The 20,071-nt window shown below is 40.8% G+C and overlaps 1 protein-coding gene and 1 non-coding gene across 4 annotated transcripts; both read right to left on the bottom strand.

Moving 5' to 3' along the window:
* Window positions 1–852: 852 nt before the first annotated feature.
* eogt (EGF domain-specific O-linked N-acetylglucosamine (GlcNAc) transferase) lies at window positions 853–20,043 on the bottom strand. 3 transcript variants are annotated; one of them, XM_075460407.1, is made up of 16 exons: window positions 19,984–20,043; window positions 17,636–17,888; window positions 16,619–16,719; window positions 16,334–16,442; window positions 16,014–16,108; window positions 15,822–15,926; window positions 14,617–14,723; window positions 14,206–14,309; window positions 13,236–13,328; window positions 12,746–12,817; window positions 10,507–10,593; window positions 3,953–4,021; window positions 3,563–3,624; window positions 3,263–3,382; window positions 2,752–2,854; window positions 853–2,574 (listed from the first exon to the last, which is right to left on the bottom strand). In XM_075460407.1, the coding sequence occupies exons 2-16, from the start codon at window positions 17,837–17,839 to the stop codon at window positions 2,428–2,430; spliced, it is 1,578 nt and encodes a 525-aa protein (XP_075316522.1). In that variant the 5' UTR covers window positions 17,840–17,888; window positions 19,984–20,043; the 3' UTR covers window positions 853–2,427. The 3 variants fall into 3 exon arrangements, with proteins under 3 accessions (XP_075316522.1, XP_075316523.1, XP_075316525.1); XM_075460408.1 differs by having other exon boundaries at window positions 19,702–20,036; XM_075460410.1 differs by lacking the exon at window positions 19,984–20,043 and having other exon boundaries at window positions 17,636–18,556.
* On the bottom strand, window positions 15,277–15,349 carry trnar-acg (transfer RNA arginine (anticodon ACG)). Its single transcript has one exon. It is a non-coding gene; the product is annotated as a tRNA-Arg (tRNA).
* Window positions 20,044–20,071: the final 28 nt, after the last annotated feature.

Here is a 20,071-nt window from a genome sequence, read left to right as displayed (position 1 = left end):
TTTGCTGTTTTCTTCATTCCCTTAGTCAAAAAGGTGGTTTGGATGATCGGGCTGATGTCTCGCCTCTTCTCTTCACATCACCTTTTACATTTTGGATGCACCCAGAGGCCGAGGTTTTCGCTCAAACCTGGCCATCGATTCTCAGAGCACATGAAGGTTAATGAGCGCAGACATCTTGGTTCCTCTGCTTTTGATCCCCAAGCATAGATATTCTTCATGTCTTTACGAGGCCACTGGCAGCAACCCGAGCAGGGCCACAAATAGCGGCCATCCCAGACAGGCTCGGTGTCTGTCAATATTCAGAAAGTTCAGACACAACATCCGCAAAAGGCACACGAGAGCGCGCCACTGCTGACAGCTAACTTGTGATATTGAAGCAAACGCCACTGGGCAAACGTTGTCTTCTTATGACCTTTTGGGTATATCTGTGAGTATGTTTTTTTTTTTTTTTTTTACCGTCAACCCCTTTGAAACTAAGTCAGTCGGGGACGGTCACAGCGGAGGGTTAAGATCGGGCATCATGTGTGGTGTTGTACTGCCCCCAGGTGGCTGTAAGTCATCACTGTTAACTCAAGCAGTTTTTGAGGTCATCCAGATTTATTATAGTGACAATAAAAACTGAACAAGTGCCCTTTTGCGAGGAGCCCTTTCCCTTCTTACACCTGAACTCGCTAAAATAATGAAAGCCACAGCAAAGGGCTGTCTGGCATCAGTAAGAACTGGCAAGACACAAGCTTCAGTTTCCCCCTTCAAGGTCAGACTTCAGAAGATGATTGATTAAATAAAGATGAATTAAATCTCTGATGCCTAATGTGGCCCGCAAAGAGAGGAATACATGCTTCAGCATTTTTTTTCATAATTCTTTATTTCAAAATAGTGCACTGCTCTTGAATATGAAAATTGCCTACAAGACTGGAAAGCCGTAACCAAAAAGGTCAGACTTAAATCAACACTTTTTCATCGATAAATAAAACATCAAGCTCACAGAGAAGAAAACAAATAAACACACGATCTCATTGCTAAAAGCATTCCTGTGCATTGTATCAGACTGTATGCAAATCGTGCTCATTTCCTTTCAGCCACATTTATATTAAAATTTAAATCTAACAGCAACAACAAAAGGCTTCAGGAAAGTTAACAGATAGCAGCAGCGCCCGACACTGACTTTTCCTTTGGTGAAATGCAAAGAAATTCAACCAAACATAAGCAACACTATCCAAAGTTATTTCGTCTAACCAACACAATGCAAGTATGAATAATAAATGTGACACTTAACAAAGGGGACAATGTAAACACATGTCTACCAGTAGATTTTCAAAAGCCTCTTTAATATCTCAGAGATATAGCTAACAAATAAAACATCGTAGTTTGTAATGTTTCAGTTTCAGATGCATGAAACGCATCCATCCTCAGTATTTACCTTTTCGAGGTTCAAAGTGTCTGAGATGGGTTTTGACTTAAAACCACATCGATTCAATATTTCAAGTAGGTGGGTTGCGATACACCAGCAATGAGTCATAGTTGCTATAAAAAGAGAAATGTTGATATTGTTAACATGTGATGAAATCATGTTTGATTCCGCCTCAGCTGTATCGTTAGGCCTTGTGAACTCATATTCATCTGTGTGCACTTGTACATTTTTATAAAGTGCCGTTGTTCTTTTTGTGTACTTTTGTACAGCCTTTTAAGTATTTTGAGTGTAATTCACTTTCCAAAAAATAAAAACCACAATACGCAACATTAAAGATTAATTCAACGGACAGCGTTATTATCATCTTTTTGAAAAATTAATGAGACAATGTCATCATTCTGGATTTATTTGGCCAATTTAATCAATTCAATTTAAGAAGAGAAACTCTTATATCATGACAGGCCTCCTGTCAGAACTAACTGCAGAAATGGTGTATTACGCCAGCATGATGAAACTGAACTTGACATGTGACTGGTTTATGCTGGATGTGCTCAGAAACTCTAGTGTGATTGTCAACAGCTCTCAAGTGGCCCCCCATCACTGTGTCACTGATGAAATCGGACAACGTGTCGCACGTGAAGGAACGCCAAAACAGCTGCTCATTTACTAACTTTGGCGATGTGGAATGAATGAGCTGTAGTGGAGGTAATGAAGAAACATAGGACACATCTTATTCTCCAGCTGCTTCAACTGCACACACTTTAACTGATCTGACACTAATAGAGCTAGTGAAAGCTGTTCAAACTTGAACTGTCACCATGCTGCTTTTACTCATCCAGAACTATCAAAGTAGCAGACAAGAGGGGACAAACAACCCATCGTGAGATTCACTAGTGGGAGGGGTAACTTTTAAGACTACCTTAAAAATGACTCTGCCAACAGTTCTCTTTCATGTTCAGTTTAAAAGTTCCTCAGCTGTCAGATGTCTGTGCTCCCCACATACACTTACAGATACTCTAGAGCTCATCATGACGGACTCCACGCTGCCATTTGGGGTGGTGTGTGACATAATCAGCTGCCTCCAGCACAATGCGCATGAACTCCCTCACATCAAATGAGTAGTTGGTAAACTTTGGATGGTCCCCGAGGGTGGGGTGATGACCCTGAGGAAAGTATGACAGCAAACATGTCATTACAGGAGTATGTATTTATGTTTTCAGGCTGCCACCGGTACAGGTAGCTAACGTAAAGACAATGAATATGAGAAATTAAGACAGAGAAGATTATTTCCTTTTGCTAAGGTGGTGGGACGCCAATGGCTTGTAAGGGAGTTTCCCTACCTTGTCCTGTGGGAGCACTTTGCCCATTTTCTGCCAAGTCATATATCGAATGCCCCGCAGACGAGCCAAATCTCGATAGCAGCTCTCATCTTGACAGTTATATCTGAGAGGGGTAGATCAAGACACTTATCTCTTCTTCTCTTCAGCCAGCCTCACTTTACTAAATCTTCTGTGTCTCTCCCCCCCCCCCCCCTCTTTGCTGTGCGTAAGCCCACTTCGCTTCTGTCTCTGTGTCATTCATGTAAATACACACAAAGTCAACCACGTGGGCTGCTGCACACACACAAACACACACATTCCATTCAGCTTCCCATACCAAGGACTGCCAGGTGTGATGAACGCCTGATTAATTAGGCAGTATTTCACAGTCATACACCAAGTGGCTGAGAGGCGCCCTGGAAAGAGCATGCTGCCAAAGCAATTGCCCTCCCCGCTCCACAGCTTCTCCTGACATTCACACACACACACACACACAAACACACACATGCTCAGACAAAAAAATGTCACTCACAGCTCAAAGATGACAGCCCAGTCGGGGAGGAAGAGGAGGTGTGTAAGACCAGCCCCGTGCATCCCTATGAAGATGTCAGAGTTGTGGGTGATCCTCAGTTGCTCCAGGAAGGGAACATCCCTGTAAGACAGTCTGGGAGTTACACATGTGTCTCCTTTACTGTGTAAACATCGTCACCCTGTTAGACAATGTCATCAGAACCATTTTCATTTATTCGTACACAGAAGGGTTCCATGTCTTAGCAATGCTAAGCAGCACCGAATAGCTCCTGCACTCAGATGTAACCACTCCGTAACTCACTTGTATTTGTAGTCGACCACATTGACCTCCAGTAGAGGCACAGTCTTAAGGGCATTTACCAGCTGTAACGACAACAGAGGGAAGTGCTCTGAGATCGATGAGGAAGCAAACAAATATGGGTGGTGACAATATAAATCGCAAGCTTTTCGTACTTGTATTGCTTATAGCAAATAAGATTTCAAACAAGCATTTAACAGAGGTGGGCAGTAAATCAATGGAAAGAAGAGGTGTGTGTGTGGGGGGGGGGGGTTGCATAAGTGGGGAAAGAGAAATAGGTGAAAAGAGTGAAAGAAGGACCGAGAATAAAGGAAAAGGACGACCGAAAGTTAAAAACAGGATGGAGAGGGAAGAACAAGTGCAAGGAAGGAAAGAGAGAAATGCTGAACTCACCTCCACTTGATTTAGTATCCTTCTGTATTCTGTGCTGCGTGCCAGCAGGGCGACACGAACACGCCCCACCTGAAAACAACAACGTGCCAAAAATCCATCAGTCAAGGACAGAAAAGATAGACAGCTCGGAAAACATGCTGATAACTCAAATAGAATAAGAATGCTTCATTAACTGACTCTTACATACAGCAAATTAGACAGGGCTGATGGTCTGAAATCACATTAGAATTAATTTCTAAAGAGGAAAAGGGTTTGTCTGTTTTAATGTGCTCTTATTAGGTTGTGCAGTCAGCAGACCTGTACTTTAATTTCTGCAGTCTCTACTGCCACCTTGTGTTCAGAGTGTTCGACTTTTTTGAGGTGGTAATATTTGTACCAAATGGGATAAAGCAATGAGGATCACACCAGCACTATCCTTAAATCAAAAGTAATTGAATGCATGCAATTATCTTTAAATAATAAACCAAACTGCAAGGCCTGCTTACAGTTTTCACACATGCAATCAGTAGACCCAGTATCTCATCTTTGACCATGAGGAAGACAAAAGAAAAATCGTATTGAAAAACATGCCATCATAAGAGAATGAACACAACAGCAAATTATGATGAGGGCAGACTGGAAGACAGGGGATGGTAAAAGTGAATGAACAGATGAACAGCACACAACTGAGTAGCACTGCGAGTTTCCATAAATCAAGGAATGGAAGGAAGAGCTGTGCAGCTTCAGTCAAAAGCTCCACTGGTATGGCCCCAAGTCCAGCTGGAAAGCCTTTTGGTATATTTTCAGTAAATTATATGAATACCCAATAAACTGAATTCTGATTGGTGAAGTGAATGGCTATCTTGATTAAATGCAACGCTCTGCTGGGAAAGCATGGGTCCTGTCATTCATTTGGACGTTCAATAAAAGATCTACTGCACCAACAAAATAACACATTTCACGTAGGCATGGTATGAGATCCTGACGGTATGATAACCTTAGAAAAAAAAAAATCACGGTTTCACGGTATTACGATTACAGCTCTAAAATGTGCATTTTGAATGTCTGTATTTAAAAAAAGTGAAAATAAAAAAACTTTTCCATTATTTATGAAATAGTGTGCTTCAGTGGACACACTTGGGAATTATCTTATTACTTTCAGGATGCAATAATAATAATAACAATAGATCGGTTTTATATTGCGCTTTTCATAATACTCAAAGCCACTTCCAGTGAATGAAACAACAGCAAATTCCCCAAAGTTCGGCCATTCTCCGTCAAAGAGTTCTGGGAGTTGGCGTGGTCACTGTGTTGTTTCAGTGCAGTGTCGTACAGGTGCCTGGACCGCACTTCTTCGCTGAGTCTGGATTCGATTTGGTCCATCCTGTTTGTCGTTTTCCGTGCGTGCCAAGATACGAATTTTGACTGTTGCACGACTACGCAGCAACCAAAAAAATAGACGGGGGGGAACGTTCGGGGGGCTTGCCTCCTTCAGCCATCATACGGCCTGCAGAGCTGCCTGCTGGTCACTCACAGCAAGGGAGGGGCACTACGCTGCAGCTGCACACGGCGCGGGGAACCTCCACTTTCTCTCTGACTAGACGCCACATAAAAAAAAAAAAAAACACTCATACCGCAGGGACGGTATGACAGAAGATATTAGGGGTTTTGAAACCTTGACTTTTTAATACCGTGGTATACCTTGAAACCGGTAACTGTCCCATGCCTAATTTCAAGCTACACTAAAAATACAAAATGGTCTCAACTTCTGCTCTTCTAGCTGAGCCCAGTTCAAGTGATAATGATCTAATAATATGTAAACTAAAAATGTAGCTTTTTTATGTTGCTAAGATCTCTGAAGAATGTGCTGCTGAGACACAGGCAGGCACTGAACAAAGTTCATTTCCCCTTGAAAAAACAGGTTTTGTTTGTCTGAAAAATTTCATTTTTTGTCAAAATGTTAATAACATTAGCAGCTTTGGTCAAATGTTCCTAGTATTTCCATCAGAGACTGAGGTGAATCGATTAAAACCTGTGTTCATGTTCAGTTCTCCGATTGGAGAGAATAGACCTGTGACCTGCTGCTGGCCTCCGATAACGGACATGCAAGGCGGCGAAACACAAATAAATAGTGCCTTATCCTTTCTGAAAAGTCTCTGGTACCACCCAGCCATTGTTGCATACAACATACGCACCCCTCATGACTCAGCCTCCTTCAGCAGGTCAGTGCATCCGACTATATGGTAAAAACTGATCGGGAAACCTCAAACGTCCCATGTCTGCGTCTCAATGGAATACAGCTGTTTTCGCAGCACAAGGATCGCCTATACATTATTAGGCAAGACATTTTAATGTTGTGGCTGTATCATAGTACCATTTCTAGTATACTAAGATGTTGCTCTCTTAGAGGAGAAACTTTAATTGAACTGTAACAATCACAAACATCTAAAGACAGCTTGCTAGTGATGCAGTTATGACCCGAAGTCTTACAAAGCAGAGGTGCCCTGAGATTTTAAGACACTGATCATCTGCTCATGGGCAATGTGATTTATAGAAATTAAGTAGTATGGTCCTCTTTCCTGCTGCAACCTCCATAACTTAGGTATGCAAGTCGATGGCAAAGTATTAAAGTATAAACTATGTATGTATCTAGATTTAGAATCATACTTGGACAAATAATGATACACTAACTTAGACAGAATCAGAGAGGGAGGGTTGCAAGAATTCAATGCAAGAAAAAGATATCAAATTTACAAAAACAATGTGGTGGAAATCATCAAACACGTCCTTGCACACTGTGTATTAAGAAATTCCCCAGCGACTGCAAAAACCAGAACACAGGAAAACCTGACAGGGAAAGGAAGCCACACAGCAGCAAAAATATTACATCCTAAACAATAACCCCTCAGGGAGTTGTTGGTAGCTTTAAAAGCATTGGAGGCTGAGGCTTTGAAGAGTGGGAATGAAAATGCAAAGTCCTTAAACACACTAACCAATACATCTGAGAAATCAATTGATTTTAAAACTAAAGAGTTTCTGAAAGATTGACAGGGAATCAGACCCCGGCTGAGTGACATTTCTCAGTTAGATATACATGATTTATGTTCCAGAGATTTGTAAATTGTAAATTGTTAATTAATAACTTCATGTTGAGGCACTGCTGACACAGAACGTTCTGCATGTATGCAGCTCTGTCTCCTTTTATTTGGAGAGAACACCGATTGCCTTAGAATAACGTTTCTAAAGAGCCTTATCTTATAAACATTAAACTTGTTTAGTGAACATAAAGCTATGCTATTGTTCTGATCACATTTTCAATGCTGGTTAGCTTGTTAAAACTTCATATTTCCAACTATTATCCTCCCACTCGTGCTATTTGGGTACTAGCCTTAAAGGCCACCAGAGAGGTTCTATGCCGTCTCTGCTGATCTTGTGCTAAATTTTAAGGCACTTTTTTTTTAGACATCATATGTTCAGTGGTTATAGAGCATAAAAGGGTGCGTTCATTAATTCCATCCACCTTTTCCTGATTAATCGAACTCTGGATTGCAGGGGGGTGGCGACATGGGGGGTAATAGGGGGTGGAACTGAACCAAACTATCACTGGGCGAGAGGCAGGGTACACCCTGGACGGGTCACCAGTCCATCACAGGGCTAAGAGACAAACAACCATGCAAGCTCGCACTCACTCCTAGGGACAATTTGGAGTCACCAATGAACCTAACATACATGTTCCTGGGTGGTGGGAGGAAGCCAGAGTACCCACACATACAGAACATGCCATGCATACACAGGGAGAACATGCAAACTCCACAAAGAAAGGCCCTCTTGCTGTGAGGCGACGGTGCTAACCACCATGCAGTGAACTGCAGTTATCCTGGTTTCAAAAGTAGTCTGCCTCACATCTGCCTGGACTGCAGATATGAGGGCACAGTATCTCTTACACTCGATCAGCAGAATTCCAACATTAATTGGAGCCCTCTGGTCAATGACAAATTAACATTAAAGTTAAGTCTGTTTCAAAGTCTAGCTTTGACATAATAACACTAAAACCTTAAACATGAATCAAAAACGCAAAGCACACCCAAATCATTGTGTCAACAATGACGTTTTCATAAATATCCCAGGAGATTCAAATCAATTTTCCATTTTGAGAGTGACAGGGTTACACTGACAGCATTTGTCATTCCACAAAACAAAACAAATAGACATGAATGTCACCCGACTATAAATCAATCTAAGAACATAACAGTGAGGACATCAAATTCAAACCAGCTGACCACCGAAGAGCTTCTTAGCCAGTCACAGCCAAACGCTCACCGCCTTGTAGGGCTGTCCACGACCAAGGATTTTGTTGGTCGACCAGTGGTCGTCATTTACTCCGATTAATCGACTAATCGACCCCCCCCCAAAATAAATTAATAAATAAATATTTACCTTTAATGCCCGGCTGCCGCATCTATGCGCATTTACCACTAAGGCCGGGAGTAACCTTGTGTGACTAACAAAATGTTTCCTGGTTCATCTAAACACTAGGCCTATAGCCTACACAAAAATCAATTGACTGCTCAGTTCTTCTCTCAGTCGGAGAGTGAGAAAAAACCCGACGTTAGTGACCATTGGCTGACAAGCAGAATTTTACAAGCGCACAAGCCGGGTGCTTCAAGTCTGCCCTCTCTTTACACGGGAAAATTATTTCAGATTTTGACATTCTGAATGTGTCACAAAAATAATCAGAAAGACAGACGGACTTTGAACATTCTGACCGCGATTTGGACGTCACCTGTTGCTGCGCGAGGATGACAGCGCGGCCGTGATCTGTGTGTGGTAACGGGGTCGGAAAGTACAGCAGTGACCGGCCACCTCTGTTCCAGAAGGCGCTCTAACATGCAGTGAGTGGAGTTCCATCTTGTGGAGACATCCTGGATGAGTTTGTGTTCAACGACGTTCTGTTGTATTTGTTTTTCAGTGAGAGCCGCTGTGGCCTTGGCACTTTTCTTAAAATGTCCAACAAGACGTCTGGCAGCTGCTATGACACGGCAAATGGGATCTTTTTTAAGAGCCGCATTGATGCACAGCTGCAAAGTGTGCCCTGCGCAACGAACTCCTTGGACGTTACCCCAGGACGGGTTACGCGCTAACTGATCGTTCTGTCCTTGTGACACGAATTTACCGTTTTGATTTGTTTGACGTCTTCCTTTGTCACGCCCTTCAAATTAAAAGTCCCGGAAGCCCTTTGACGAGACGCAGCTTTTTTTTTTTCTGCAACCAATCAACCAATGGAATTTGGTCGACTGGTAATTTTTTTGGTCGACCAACGACCAATCGATTATTTGCCGTCAGCCCTACCGCCTTGAATTGTTTTTCAGTCCTGTTTAAAGCCCCACTGTCAGTTTCTCCTTTTACTTCTGCCGTTTGAGCCGATGTACCAACAAACACATGCATAGAAAAACTTTGCTATGGGGCACACCTGTGCTGGACTTTCTAAAAGAACTAATAAACACTAACTTCTAGGAGAGAAAGTTGAAAAAGGTACGTATAACTTAAATTTAAATTTAATTAATTGAAGAATGTATGAAAAAGACCATGTCTAAGTTCTGGTGAAGATTTCATATAAATCAGACAAACTAAAAAACAATGAAATAAACAACTTCCAATCACATAACTTCCATGGTGACGAATAACAAGCTGAAGGTTTGGGCAGATACGTGCACGTGCAGGTAAACTGCTCCAGTCAACCAAACGCACAGTAAAATCTTGTGCGTGCAAATGAGACACTGTCAGTGTTCTGTGACCACGACATGTTTTTCTCACAGTCAAACAGCTCCGATTTGGTTCTCTCGCCACCATCATGGAAAGGTAATTTTCTTATTAATGCATGAAGTGAGTCTGCAAACAAGTTGCTATTAGGAAAAAATATATATCTGTCTGGTTTCAGTGAGAGTACAATCATTATGAACCCTTCCTTAGTTCACAAAAAAAAAACATGGCTGGTAATATTTGCTATGTTAAACCAGTGAATGTTGGAAGTGTATTGATGACATGTACAAACAAGAATGCTCAGAGAAAACAATTTCTCCTGATCTATTTCAAAATCTCATGGGTTCTTCCTTTGCTACAACTTCTCACTACGTTTCACAGAATCCGGAAGGTAGTTTGAGAGTTATCTTGCTGACAAACAGAAAAACAGCCGAACCTCTTGCTTTGGCTAAGAAACAACAAAATGGCTGTTTTGCTTTTCTTACAGTGTTTTGCTTTTCTTTCTTTGCTTTTCTTGCAACTTTCTTACAGTGGAAAGTTACCAGGAAATCAACGGCAAGAAAGAAATTGTCCATCATGATATCGTCTTAACAGCCCAGTAAGTGCATTTGAAAAAACCTGAGACCCCTGAGGGGAATCATCACCCCTCTGGAGTATCTGGAGATAACCATTGTTAGAATGTAAGCTTTGCATAGATGGAATTCATAAGAACCTGTAAGTCTCCGTGTGATTATATCAAAGGTGAAAAGGTGCTCACAATTCTGCGTGCATCCCATATAAACATGATTACAAGATGAAAGCAGCTGCCGTCCTACCTGTGGCCTGTCTTGTGGGACGTTCAGCCGATGCAGGACGTGCTGAGAGAACGCCCTGAACATCCCTTCAGTGGAGCAGTCTGAGATCTGCAATCAACACAAGAGTCAAATTCATTCAGATATGCAATTCATTTTCTATGTGTTCAAAACAAATCACTGCAAGAAAATGCATCTACGGTCATGAAAAAAAAAGTACTTTTTTGAGAAAATGTATTATGTGATTTGAAATTAATTGAAGTCTAATTGAATCTGACCACAATTGGTGCATCGGACTGTGGTGAAAAACGTATTTAGAGCTGGGAATCTGACAATTGTAGACACATTTCTATATCTATTTCCATGGAATGAATATTATATGAGCCTTCTCAAATCTTAGAATCTCACATACGGACCGCTGCAGTGCAATTCTATGTGTGAGCACATGAATATAAACATGACATACGCTGCAGGGGTAATCAGCATCAACTTGAGGCTGACCTAGAAATATTTCTCACCTCAAGGTTTGAATCACAGGATAGCACATATTAACACGAAGTCCTCTTTATAGTTATCTGCTTTGAATTATAATTTAAATAACATAAGCGCTTGCACATCAACTGAATACATTACATAAATATTTGACATAAACAGCATGTTTGTGACTGAACCAGATATCAATGTGCTTGTGGTGAGGGAAGGTTTGTGTAAGTTCAGGCGGGTAATTTTTTTCCCTTTCAAACCAAAAATGAAAAGCTGATGTGCAGTGGTTTTTATTTCTTTGCTTTAAAGAAAACAAGAAAAATCTGAAAAAACTGAGTCCGTGTTCTCGTTTCTATTGTCAGAATCAAAAACGAAAAACATGAAAACCAAATGTGAAAAATGATCGATTTTTGGATTCCACAAATTGCTCATTTCCTTTTTTTCCTTTTGGAGCTAAAGAGTAGAACAATGCATACAGGTGACACAGAGGTAAACATCTCCACTGACCAACATACTGAAATAAATCTAAGAGCCCGAACATGCAAGAAGAGAATTTAACCCGTTTAGATCATTTTCAGAGATGGAAAACTTAACTGATAATTAACGCATCAATGAATCAATTAACAAGTGAACCTGCTTAGACTAAATTGTTAAACATTTACTACTTTTAATTTTTGACATGAGATGTTTCTATCCAAATGGTAGTCATGCCCAAACTGTGAACATCAGTTTTATTTACCTTCATTTCAACACCAACAGCATGCTGGGTCAGTATAAGCACACCCAAAGAGGGACATATGCACATATTTATGCACACAACACGTGACATTTCATCTTATGAATTTTTCATAGGAAGCCTAATTATTTCTGACACCGAAAAAAGGAATGGTTTGGACAAACAGGTGAATGACAATCTAACATTTTCTACACCATGACACGTGAGCCGTGACACACTGAGTCACTGCTTTCTGTAGGTTTACTTCTGAGCTTTATTACTGCTGTGCAAAGGTTTTTATTTTAGTAAAAGTCAAGTTACTTTTATCCTTTTCTTTCTTGCACCAAAACACAATATTCAAAGTATTTTACTGTATTATCACTGTGTGGATGAATGTTCACCAAACCTTGTCCTTGCCTCTCGTGTCAGACACAAATGATCACAACCTGCACAGAAAAGCCCACTTGTAGAATTAGATCACTGCGGTGAATAGTGCTGGATGCTGCTTTCAGTTTGTGCATAAAGCGTTTGTTATGATAAAGCAAGCAGGACATGAGTGGGAGCGCCACTTTGATGAAGCGCTTCATCAAAACTTAGCTTTTCTGCTAAAATAGAATTGTGCACATGTGCACGGGAATTACCACATTCCTAAGTTACTTATTTAGTATTTCATGCAACTACAACTATGTAAGGGGTATTTATTTGTATTGCACTTTTTGGGAGATATGATAAAAAATAGTCCCTGAGCTCAAAGTGTCATCATCACAATGCTTACTTTATCCAAACAAATTCACACATTTGAAAAGGTTGAAATGGAGAATTTTGGTATTTTTTTAACATTTAACAAACTTTTCTTTACTTAAAAGATTACCCATATAGCTTCTACTCGGGTGAATCAAAACCATGTTTCAGCTCTACCAATTAAGGAAATGTCATTTTGTACTGAAGTACTTTCATGACGTCCACGTTAATTGAAAGTGATTTGTTACATGCTATCGCTTCCCCAAAATTATCCAAACACACACACACACAAAATCACACACATACAAATGAGGGGTAACTTACAAGAGGAGTGTTGTAAAAAAGGCCGTATCTCATTCTCGGTAGAAGGGAGAAGAAGGCATCTTTGAAGCATACCTGTGGACGAATGTGAATGAAGCACCAATTCAGCATGACATTTAACTGCAGCACACACGTACACTGTGAATGTATGTCTACTTATTTATGGTATTAAAATGTTTTCAAAAACAATTCAATAAAAATTTGTAAATGAAGAATTTGGCAACATTCTTTGAATAAAGCATCACGTAAGTTGTATTTTAAAGTCGTACTCCAGTAGATATGATCAATCCCGTAAGAAATCATCTGTGTCTGTTACCGCATGTGGATAATTAAACAAACTTCCTGTGTGCCTCAGGAAATTATTCCAGCTATTGATGTCAAATATTACGGGGAAAAAAACAACCTTTACACACAGTTACTGAATAATAGAGCTGGCCTTACAGAGAAGAACTATAAAACTACCACCCAGACCAAGGCATGAGGGGATACCTACTCTTTTTGAGTCATAGTTCTTCAGGTGGATGATGTCATAATCTGAAAAGGCCCTCCATGTTTCACTGAACAGATCTCCATATCCATAATGACTCTGTCAAAAAACATTTAAAAGGACACAAGACACACACACACACACACACACACAAACAAAGAAAAAAACAGAAACAACAATCAAAATGTATATACTTCAACCAGCATCCTTTTCTCTGTTTGTTCTCTACTTCTAGGAGAGTCCCCAACATATTCACTAGAAAAACCCTTGGAAAATACGACCTTTTGTTTGCCTTTGATAGATTATTAAAAGTGTGATATAAGCATCTAATGGCTGGTGTCCACGTAGAGCCAGAACCTTTTTAAAATCTTCCCCATGAGTAGAGAGTGAATGTGACTGCATGCTGCCGCCTTGAGAAAAAAGGCCTTTTTGTGCGACTGCAACGCGCGGAAACTTTCCGAGAACGATGCCGGTGTCGTCACAATGTTTTTTTTCAGCTAACCTATTATGTGGGTAGTCTGTCTCATAGGTGACAGGAGAGCTCATTCGGTTGTCAGTATGAGAGCAAGTGGCCTCCTTTTCGGTAGCTCAACAAAGCAACGATGTTGCTGTTGCAGTAATGGTTAAAGTGGAGATATGTTGGCAGGATATTGTTGTCATAGAAATACTTAAAACATGCTGCTGCATCAGAGCACTTTTTTGGTGAACTGTCGGCAGTAAGCGCTTCTGAGCGCCCTGGCATGTGGACACGGGCCCTTAGACATTTACCCCTGTTTCCTTCAGACTATTAGGGTGGTATGAAATGAACATTGTTGTAATAAAGTGTTGTCATTTTCACTGGTGATAACACATTTTCTCCAGCTGTGGATCACCAACTATATGTGTTGATTAAACTAAAACAAATACAAAGCGTCACAAAAGCCATCTGCAACCCTTCACTTCACAGTGATGGTAGCGGGAGGTAACAGGTTCCTACCGTGTCCCACATGATGATGTAGATATCTGAGCTGAAGGAGTTGTTAATGTGCTGGGAGATGTAGAGGTTGGCAAAGTCACAGAAATGGTGGTACATGTTCACCCCTATGAGGAAAAAAAAAAGCACTATTGTGGGTGAAACCATAAAGATGAAAAGAACAAAAATATTCTGGAAACTCACTGCAATACTGCTAGTTGTCGGAAATCACTGCTATCACAAACTAGAAACAAGAGCTGACTGAAGAAACATCCTCATTTTAGTACCAGGCCTCAACTACACACAATGTGCACATACTGTATGTACAAATAAAGGTGTGTTGTTTCTCCTTATTGTGCATTAAGAGTATATATGTCAGCAACCTGGTTAAACGGCGAGACTTTTAACTGAGTCGAGTAAATCTATTTTACTTGCCTGCGTCAAGTTTCATGAAAACAGTGGGTTTTTCAATGATGACGTCACAGTGTCCGTCCTCTATGGGGTGGAAGTTTAGCTCCATATATGTCTGTAGCTCAGCATACCTACAACATCAAAGTAACAGTAAAAATGTTACATTCAGGTGAAAAAGTGGCACAACATGAGAAACGTAGACATCACATGTCCACTGCAATGTTTTCTGTTCAAATATTGAGTGCACACGTTCTCATTCCAAGGTTGCAGATAATTCCATGTGAGTAGTAGGAATATTTGATCGTTCCAGTCCATTTTGCATCATCTCTCCTCAACCAGGAAAAACCAAAGGAGACATCAGGATAACCTGCTTTATTACTATATTTCCTCCTAAGCAACCTTTGCACCCCTCATGCCAAGCTTCTGTCTAGACCACTTAAGATAAGCACTGGATGTACTGTACTGTGACAGATCATTCAGTACAGCTGCCACTTTCTTCAGAACTTAAAACACATCCACGACTGCACCAATTGGTCTGTTTCTGGCTGATTGTTGGACATAATTAGTCATTTAAAAGTACTGTTGATATATGAATATAGATATATTTCTGCATTAGGGGCAGCTCAACAACAATGTAGTCACCCGCAGTATTCCTAACTCCATAAATGAGTTCAGAAAAAATTTCGAGCCAGCCAGGAGTCGAACCTAGAATCTTCTGATCCGTAGTCAGACGCGTTATCCATTGCGCCACTGGCCCTGTGAAAAGGAAGATCTATTTAAAGCAACAGATCCATCTACCAGTTCCTTCTGTACTGTTACTTCTGGCAGCCTTTTGTTCTCATGAATTGGTTCACATTCCTTTGAGTCTATAGCAGTTGCTAGCAGAGCTTGTGAGCACTTAGTCTTACTCAAAGAGAACAGTTCACACTGTTAAGTGCATAGCTTTAACAGTTTCAGAAACATGGTCAATGTAGTGAGTGCACATGGATATGTGGGAGAAAAGCAGCGTTTAGTAATGGTCTTTATTACTACATACTAAAGCAAACACATGTGACCGACCGCACTTCATCTTTGAAAATCAGGCATAAAGCTCAAAAGCTGCACGCATGAGCACACTCCCAACATCGGCCCATTGGTGGTGCTAAACTGCTTGAGGCCCTGCAAGCCCATTTTTTTCATACTAAAATCATTGATTAAAGTACAGTAAGTGAGAGTCTTTACTGCCTCACCATGACTGTAAAGGACTCTTGTGATCGCCTTCAGCAGCGAGTGCTTGTTTATTCAGTTTGCAGTATCCACCAATCTCACCCGTCTGTATGAAGTCCTCGTTGTACCTGCAGCACAAACATGGATGGATTTTAATCAGTTAGAGCAAAATTATTTTATAAAACATAAGGTCACATATGGTCAACTGCATTTACCTCTCGTGACTTCTTCGTGGGTTCCGCAAGTCCAGGTAAAGATTTGTTGCCCTACAGAATCTAGTGTGACTGCTGCATCTTAACAATGAGTCCCCCTGGAAAACAGGAGGACAAGAGACATTGTATATTAACCAGTTATGGTTAATGACCTTTGAATCTTTAAAGTTGAGAGGATTGTCCCTTTAGTGTATTCCCTTTTTAAACAACAAAATATTTCAGGCCCATTGTCTGTTAACTCTTTTGTTGTGTGTCTATTTCTACTGGTTATTTCTTCCTGTTGACTGGAAGCCCGTGGGAACGGAGGAAACAAGCAGACTTACCGGCTTGCTGGCCTTGCAGAGTGTTTTGAGCTCAGAGAGGCGCTCTTTGACGTAGCCGAAATCAGCCTGCTTCCAGAAAAGCTCCTGGGCGGCATCCAGTGAACGGGCCCTGGCAAATCAGAGATTTATCCATGAAGTATGCTATGGATGAGCACGCCTTTACTTTGGAATAATGATGGAGAATGTAAATATCAATGACATTAAGACTATTTAACACCTGGCACCTGGAAATAAATGCTTAACTACATCATTTGATGTGTGTGAATGTGGCTTTAGGAACAGTACCATCCAGAGTCAGCTTTAGTACATATAGGATAGCTGAAGCGTTTTCCTGGACCGCAGTTCTTTTCATAACCCCAACAGACAGACAGATCCCGCAGTGCATCCTGTTGTAAAAATAAGTGTCATGACATATATGTGTTTTCAGAGCAAGAGAAGGTAAAAAGTTGCACATTGTGATCTGGCACAAGTTTATCTCAACATGTGATGTGTTGATAAGTTGATCTAAAACTATGGGACAAGATGCGACGTGAAATGTATGAGATACAACTGTGAGGGTTGATTATTAGCTCATTGGTTTCATGATCCAACAAATGTGTTGACACGTGTTACTTTGGTAGCCGCATGTGTGGCTGGAAACAAAACAAAGCATTCGTGGCAGTCTCTGAGGATTTCAGCAATTTAAATAATACAACTTCCTTTCGGGGGTTAATTAAGTATTATTGGAATAAATTCAGTCAAGCTAAGGGAAAAGCATCATGCTGCAGAAGAACCATATTTCGAAACTACGGGTAAAATAGAAGAATTTGCTTTTTCCAGCTACATTCGTTATTGAGAGTGTAGTGCAAACTCTTGACTTAACTCCACACATCCACAGGCAAAGTACTCAACTTCAGAGTACGGTGCACAAGAGCTATTAATTACAGACAAAAGAAATGGGCAAGAAGTATATCTCTTGAGATCCAGCCACCCTAAACCTAACCCTAACCATCACTGTGACACAGCAGACTGAGCATCGGCAACATTTAAGGAGTGTTTTCACACAAGCAACAGTAGAGAGTGGAGTTCATTTACAAAGGGTCTCCAGTACAGAAATCAAAGTTTTCATAACAGTGTTTATGGTGCTGCCTAAACCGACAAGTAACAAACAATGTTGTTAACTAACTGGTCTCGTGTTGTTTTCAGTCATAAAACTTGTTCTCTTTTCTTTAGCAAATTTAGAGGAACCAACAGGCCACTTCAGCCATACGCTGAAAAAATATTTAAAGAATGATAATCACAGGAACAGACTTCATATCTTACTTTAAAAGGGCAGAGTGAGTCCAGGCGGCATTGCTTGGCGACCTTCTTGTTGTTGTAGAGGAAGAAGGGTACGTGCTGTGGCGGCAGGGAGATCCTGCTGTAGTTAAGCAGCGGTGCAGCTGGTTTGTGGTTGGTGTTTTCAGCCTTCTCAGTGGTGACCGCAGTGAGGGAAAAAACTATGCCCAGCGCTACCAAGAGCTGCATAGTCAGATTTGCACAGACATATGAAATAGTCGCCTCTCTTCACAGCACTCTGCGAGAAGAGACACAGACTCAGACTTGTAGCTCTGTAATCTCAGTTAAAAGCCTCACATCACAGCACAAAAGCATGTGGGCACAAGCAAGCGCGTGGGAACGTAGCTCGAGGCGGATCTGAGCTCTTCGTAAGGACAGGTCCTGTTGCAGGAAATAACACTGACCTTTCTCCGACTGTTGTCTGAGCAATCATAACTGGGTCCGGAGGGGCAAATGAGCACTATTGGCTGGTATCAGCGTGACCTATGCAGGTGGCCAAAGCAGCGCTGGTTTCAATCTACAGCCATGTTTTTTATGATCCAAGCTATTTTGTTAAAAGTCTCAAATATGCATTTGCTTCGACAGCCTAGAGCAAATGACGTCCTTCGCTCCCAATCTCAATGACTGATGATTTACCATTCCAGTATGACCTTTCTTAAAGCAGTAACCTCATTGTGTTGTACAACAATGGCCTCAAAACCTTTCACATCTGAAGGAAGAGGGAAACTAGGAAACTGTTTATACTGCAGGTTTGTTAACAATAGATGGCGAAGGTCTAAGTATTAACACTCATTAATTACAAGTTTTTGAAGTGTTAACGTGAAGGAAATAAGGACTCAAAGGTAACTGAGTATATTCACTCAAGTACTGTATCACAATTTTGAAGTAGTTGTATTTGCTTGAGCATTTCCAGCTGCTTTACACTTCTGAGCCTCTACATTTCAGGGGGAAATGTTGTGCTCTGTAATCCACAGAATTTATTTACTTTGATGACAAAAGATCTTGCCCAATGGATAACTTTACAAGCTTTTAACATGCAAATGGAATTAAACATTAAACCACAAGTTTCCACCCTTTTCCGCTGATATCTCACTAAGAGCAGCGTGTAGTCAAGAGCACCATAACGCCAATAAGTTATGGAAGTAAAATGAGTTGTCGTTACTAAACTTCACACACAGTTTAATTTCAGTTCAAGTTTAAATGCTCCAAGATCTCAACGAATAATTAGAGAAAACTCGGATTTTCACTCTCCTCTTCCCTCCCATTAGTCATTAAACACTGGTTTATATGGTGTCCATGTTCATAAAAATGAATATAAGATGGTTAAACCAGCTAGACCTAGTAACATGCAGCCTGTGCACATATGCCTCAGTTATAAAAATGTAGACCAGTGATTTTAGTACTTCAGATACATTTTGCTGCCCGAGACTTGCTTCTTTTTCCTTAAGTGGGACGTATTTATTGACTTTCGCCTGAAATTAAGTATTTTTCCACAGCAATGGACAGCTAGCTGTGAGAAAGATGATTAATCTCTTCCACCACTGAAGGGAGACTATTGGACTGACTGTAAGCTGAGTGTTAAAACCATCTGCAGAAGGAGTAGCCTAACAAGACGCCTAAAATCTCTTGCGTTAGAAGATGAAAGAACACGGCACCCATTAATCTTTGGATATACCTGTGAAGTAAAGCTACATAATTATGAAAACACGACAAGTGCAAGTTTAGCTATTTTCACGGTCTGTAATTTACAAGTTGTTTTTTCTTTTTAAGAAAATCAATGCTGTTTTTGCACAAGCCCTCATCAAATGTATCGCCATGATGCTGTACTCTAGTTTCTATCGAGCAGGGGCTCCAAAGAACAAGAAAAGTTTATTTTAGACCGCTAATTAGACAGCTAATTACCTGATTTGTCAACGTCAAACTTTAAGCTAGCGTTACGTCAATTAAATGACCATATATTTACTTCGCAAACGACCAGAAGCACTAAGTGGTTAATTAGGTAAGCCGAAATAAAACTGCGCTTCGGGGAGGAATTATAACACGTTACTTACTCATTTCTTTCGTCGGAGGAGCAGTGGACAAAATATGCTTTTAGACGCCAACCGACGTCTGAAATGCATTATGCCGTGGCTAACATTTAGCACTAGTTCTTGACAAAGACGAGGACACCCCTTAAGATGAAGTTAAACAGTACCGTTAATGACACACGTGAGCGAGATATAAAAGAAAAAAATGGTGACATGAAGAGGTACGGAACTGTTCAACAACACAAAACTAGCGCCAACGTTGGTCCAAATTGATGTGGTGGGAGTTTGTGTTCAGAATCAGTTTACCTAAAAAGCACAGGCTGCTCTCTCCCCAGTCTGAAGCGATGATGTTGCCGGTGGTCGCCATAACACCGGAAATCTCATACCCTAAAGA

The sequence above is a fragment of the Odontesthes bonariensis genome, chromosome 3 (genome assembly GCF_027942865.1).
Source record: "Odontesthes bonariensis isolate fOdoBon6 chromosome 3, fOdoBon6.hap1, whole genome shotgun sequence".
NCBI classification, from domain to species: domain Eukaryota; kingdom Metazoa; phylum Chordata; class Actinopteri; order Atheriniformes; family Atherinopsidae; genus Odontesthes; species Odontesthes bonariensis.
The sequence above is the reverse complement of the archived record's forward strand: the minus strand, read 5'-3'. Positions and strand labels throughout refer to the sequence as shown.

Bases quoted from the DNA above. Each gene is read 5' to 3' on its own strand.
- eogt (XM_075460407.1), bottom strand. From the start codon at position 17,839: ATGCAGCTCTTGGTAGCGCTGGGCATAGTTTTTTCCCTCACTGCGGTC. The intron at 12,818-13,235 runs GTAGGTATCCCC...ATTCGTCCACAG, and splicing joins AGAACTATGACTCAAAAAGA to GTATGCTTCAAAGATGCCTT. The intron at 2,575-2,751 runs GTAGGGAAACTC...TACTTTCCTCAG, and splicing joins AAGTGCTCCCACAGGACAAG to GGTCATCACCCCACCCTCGG.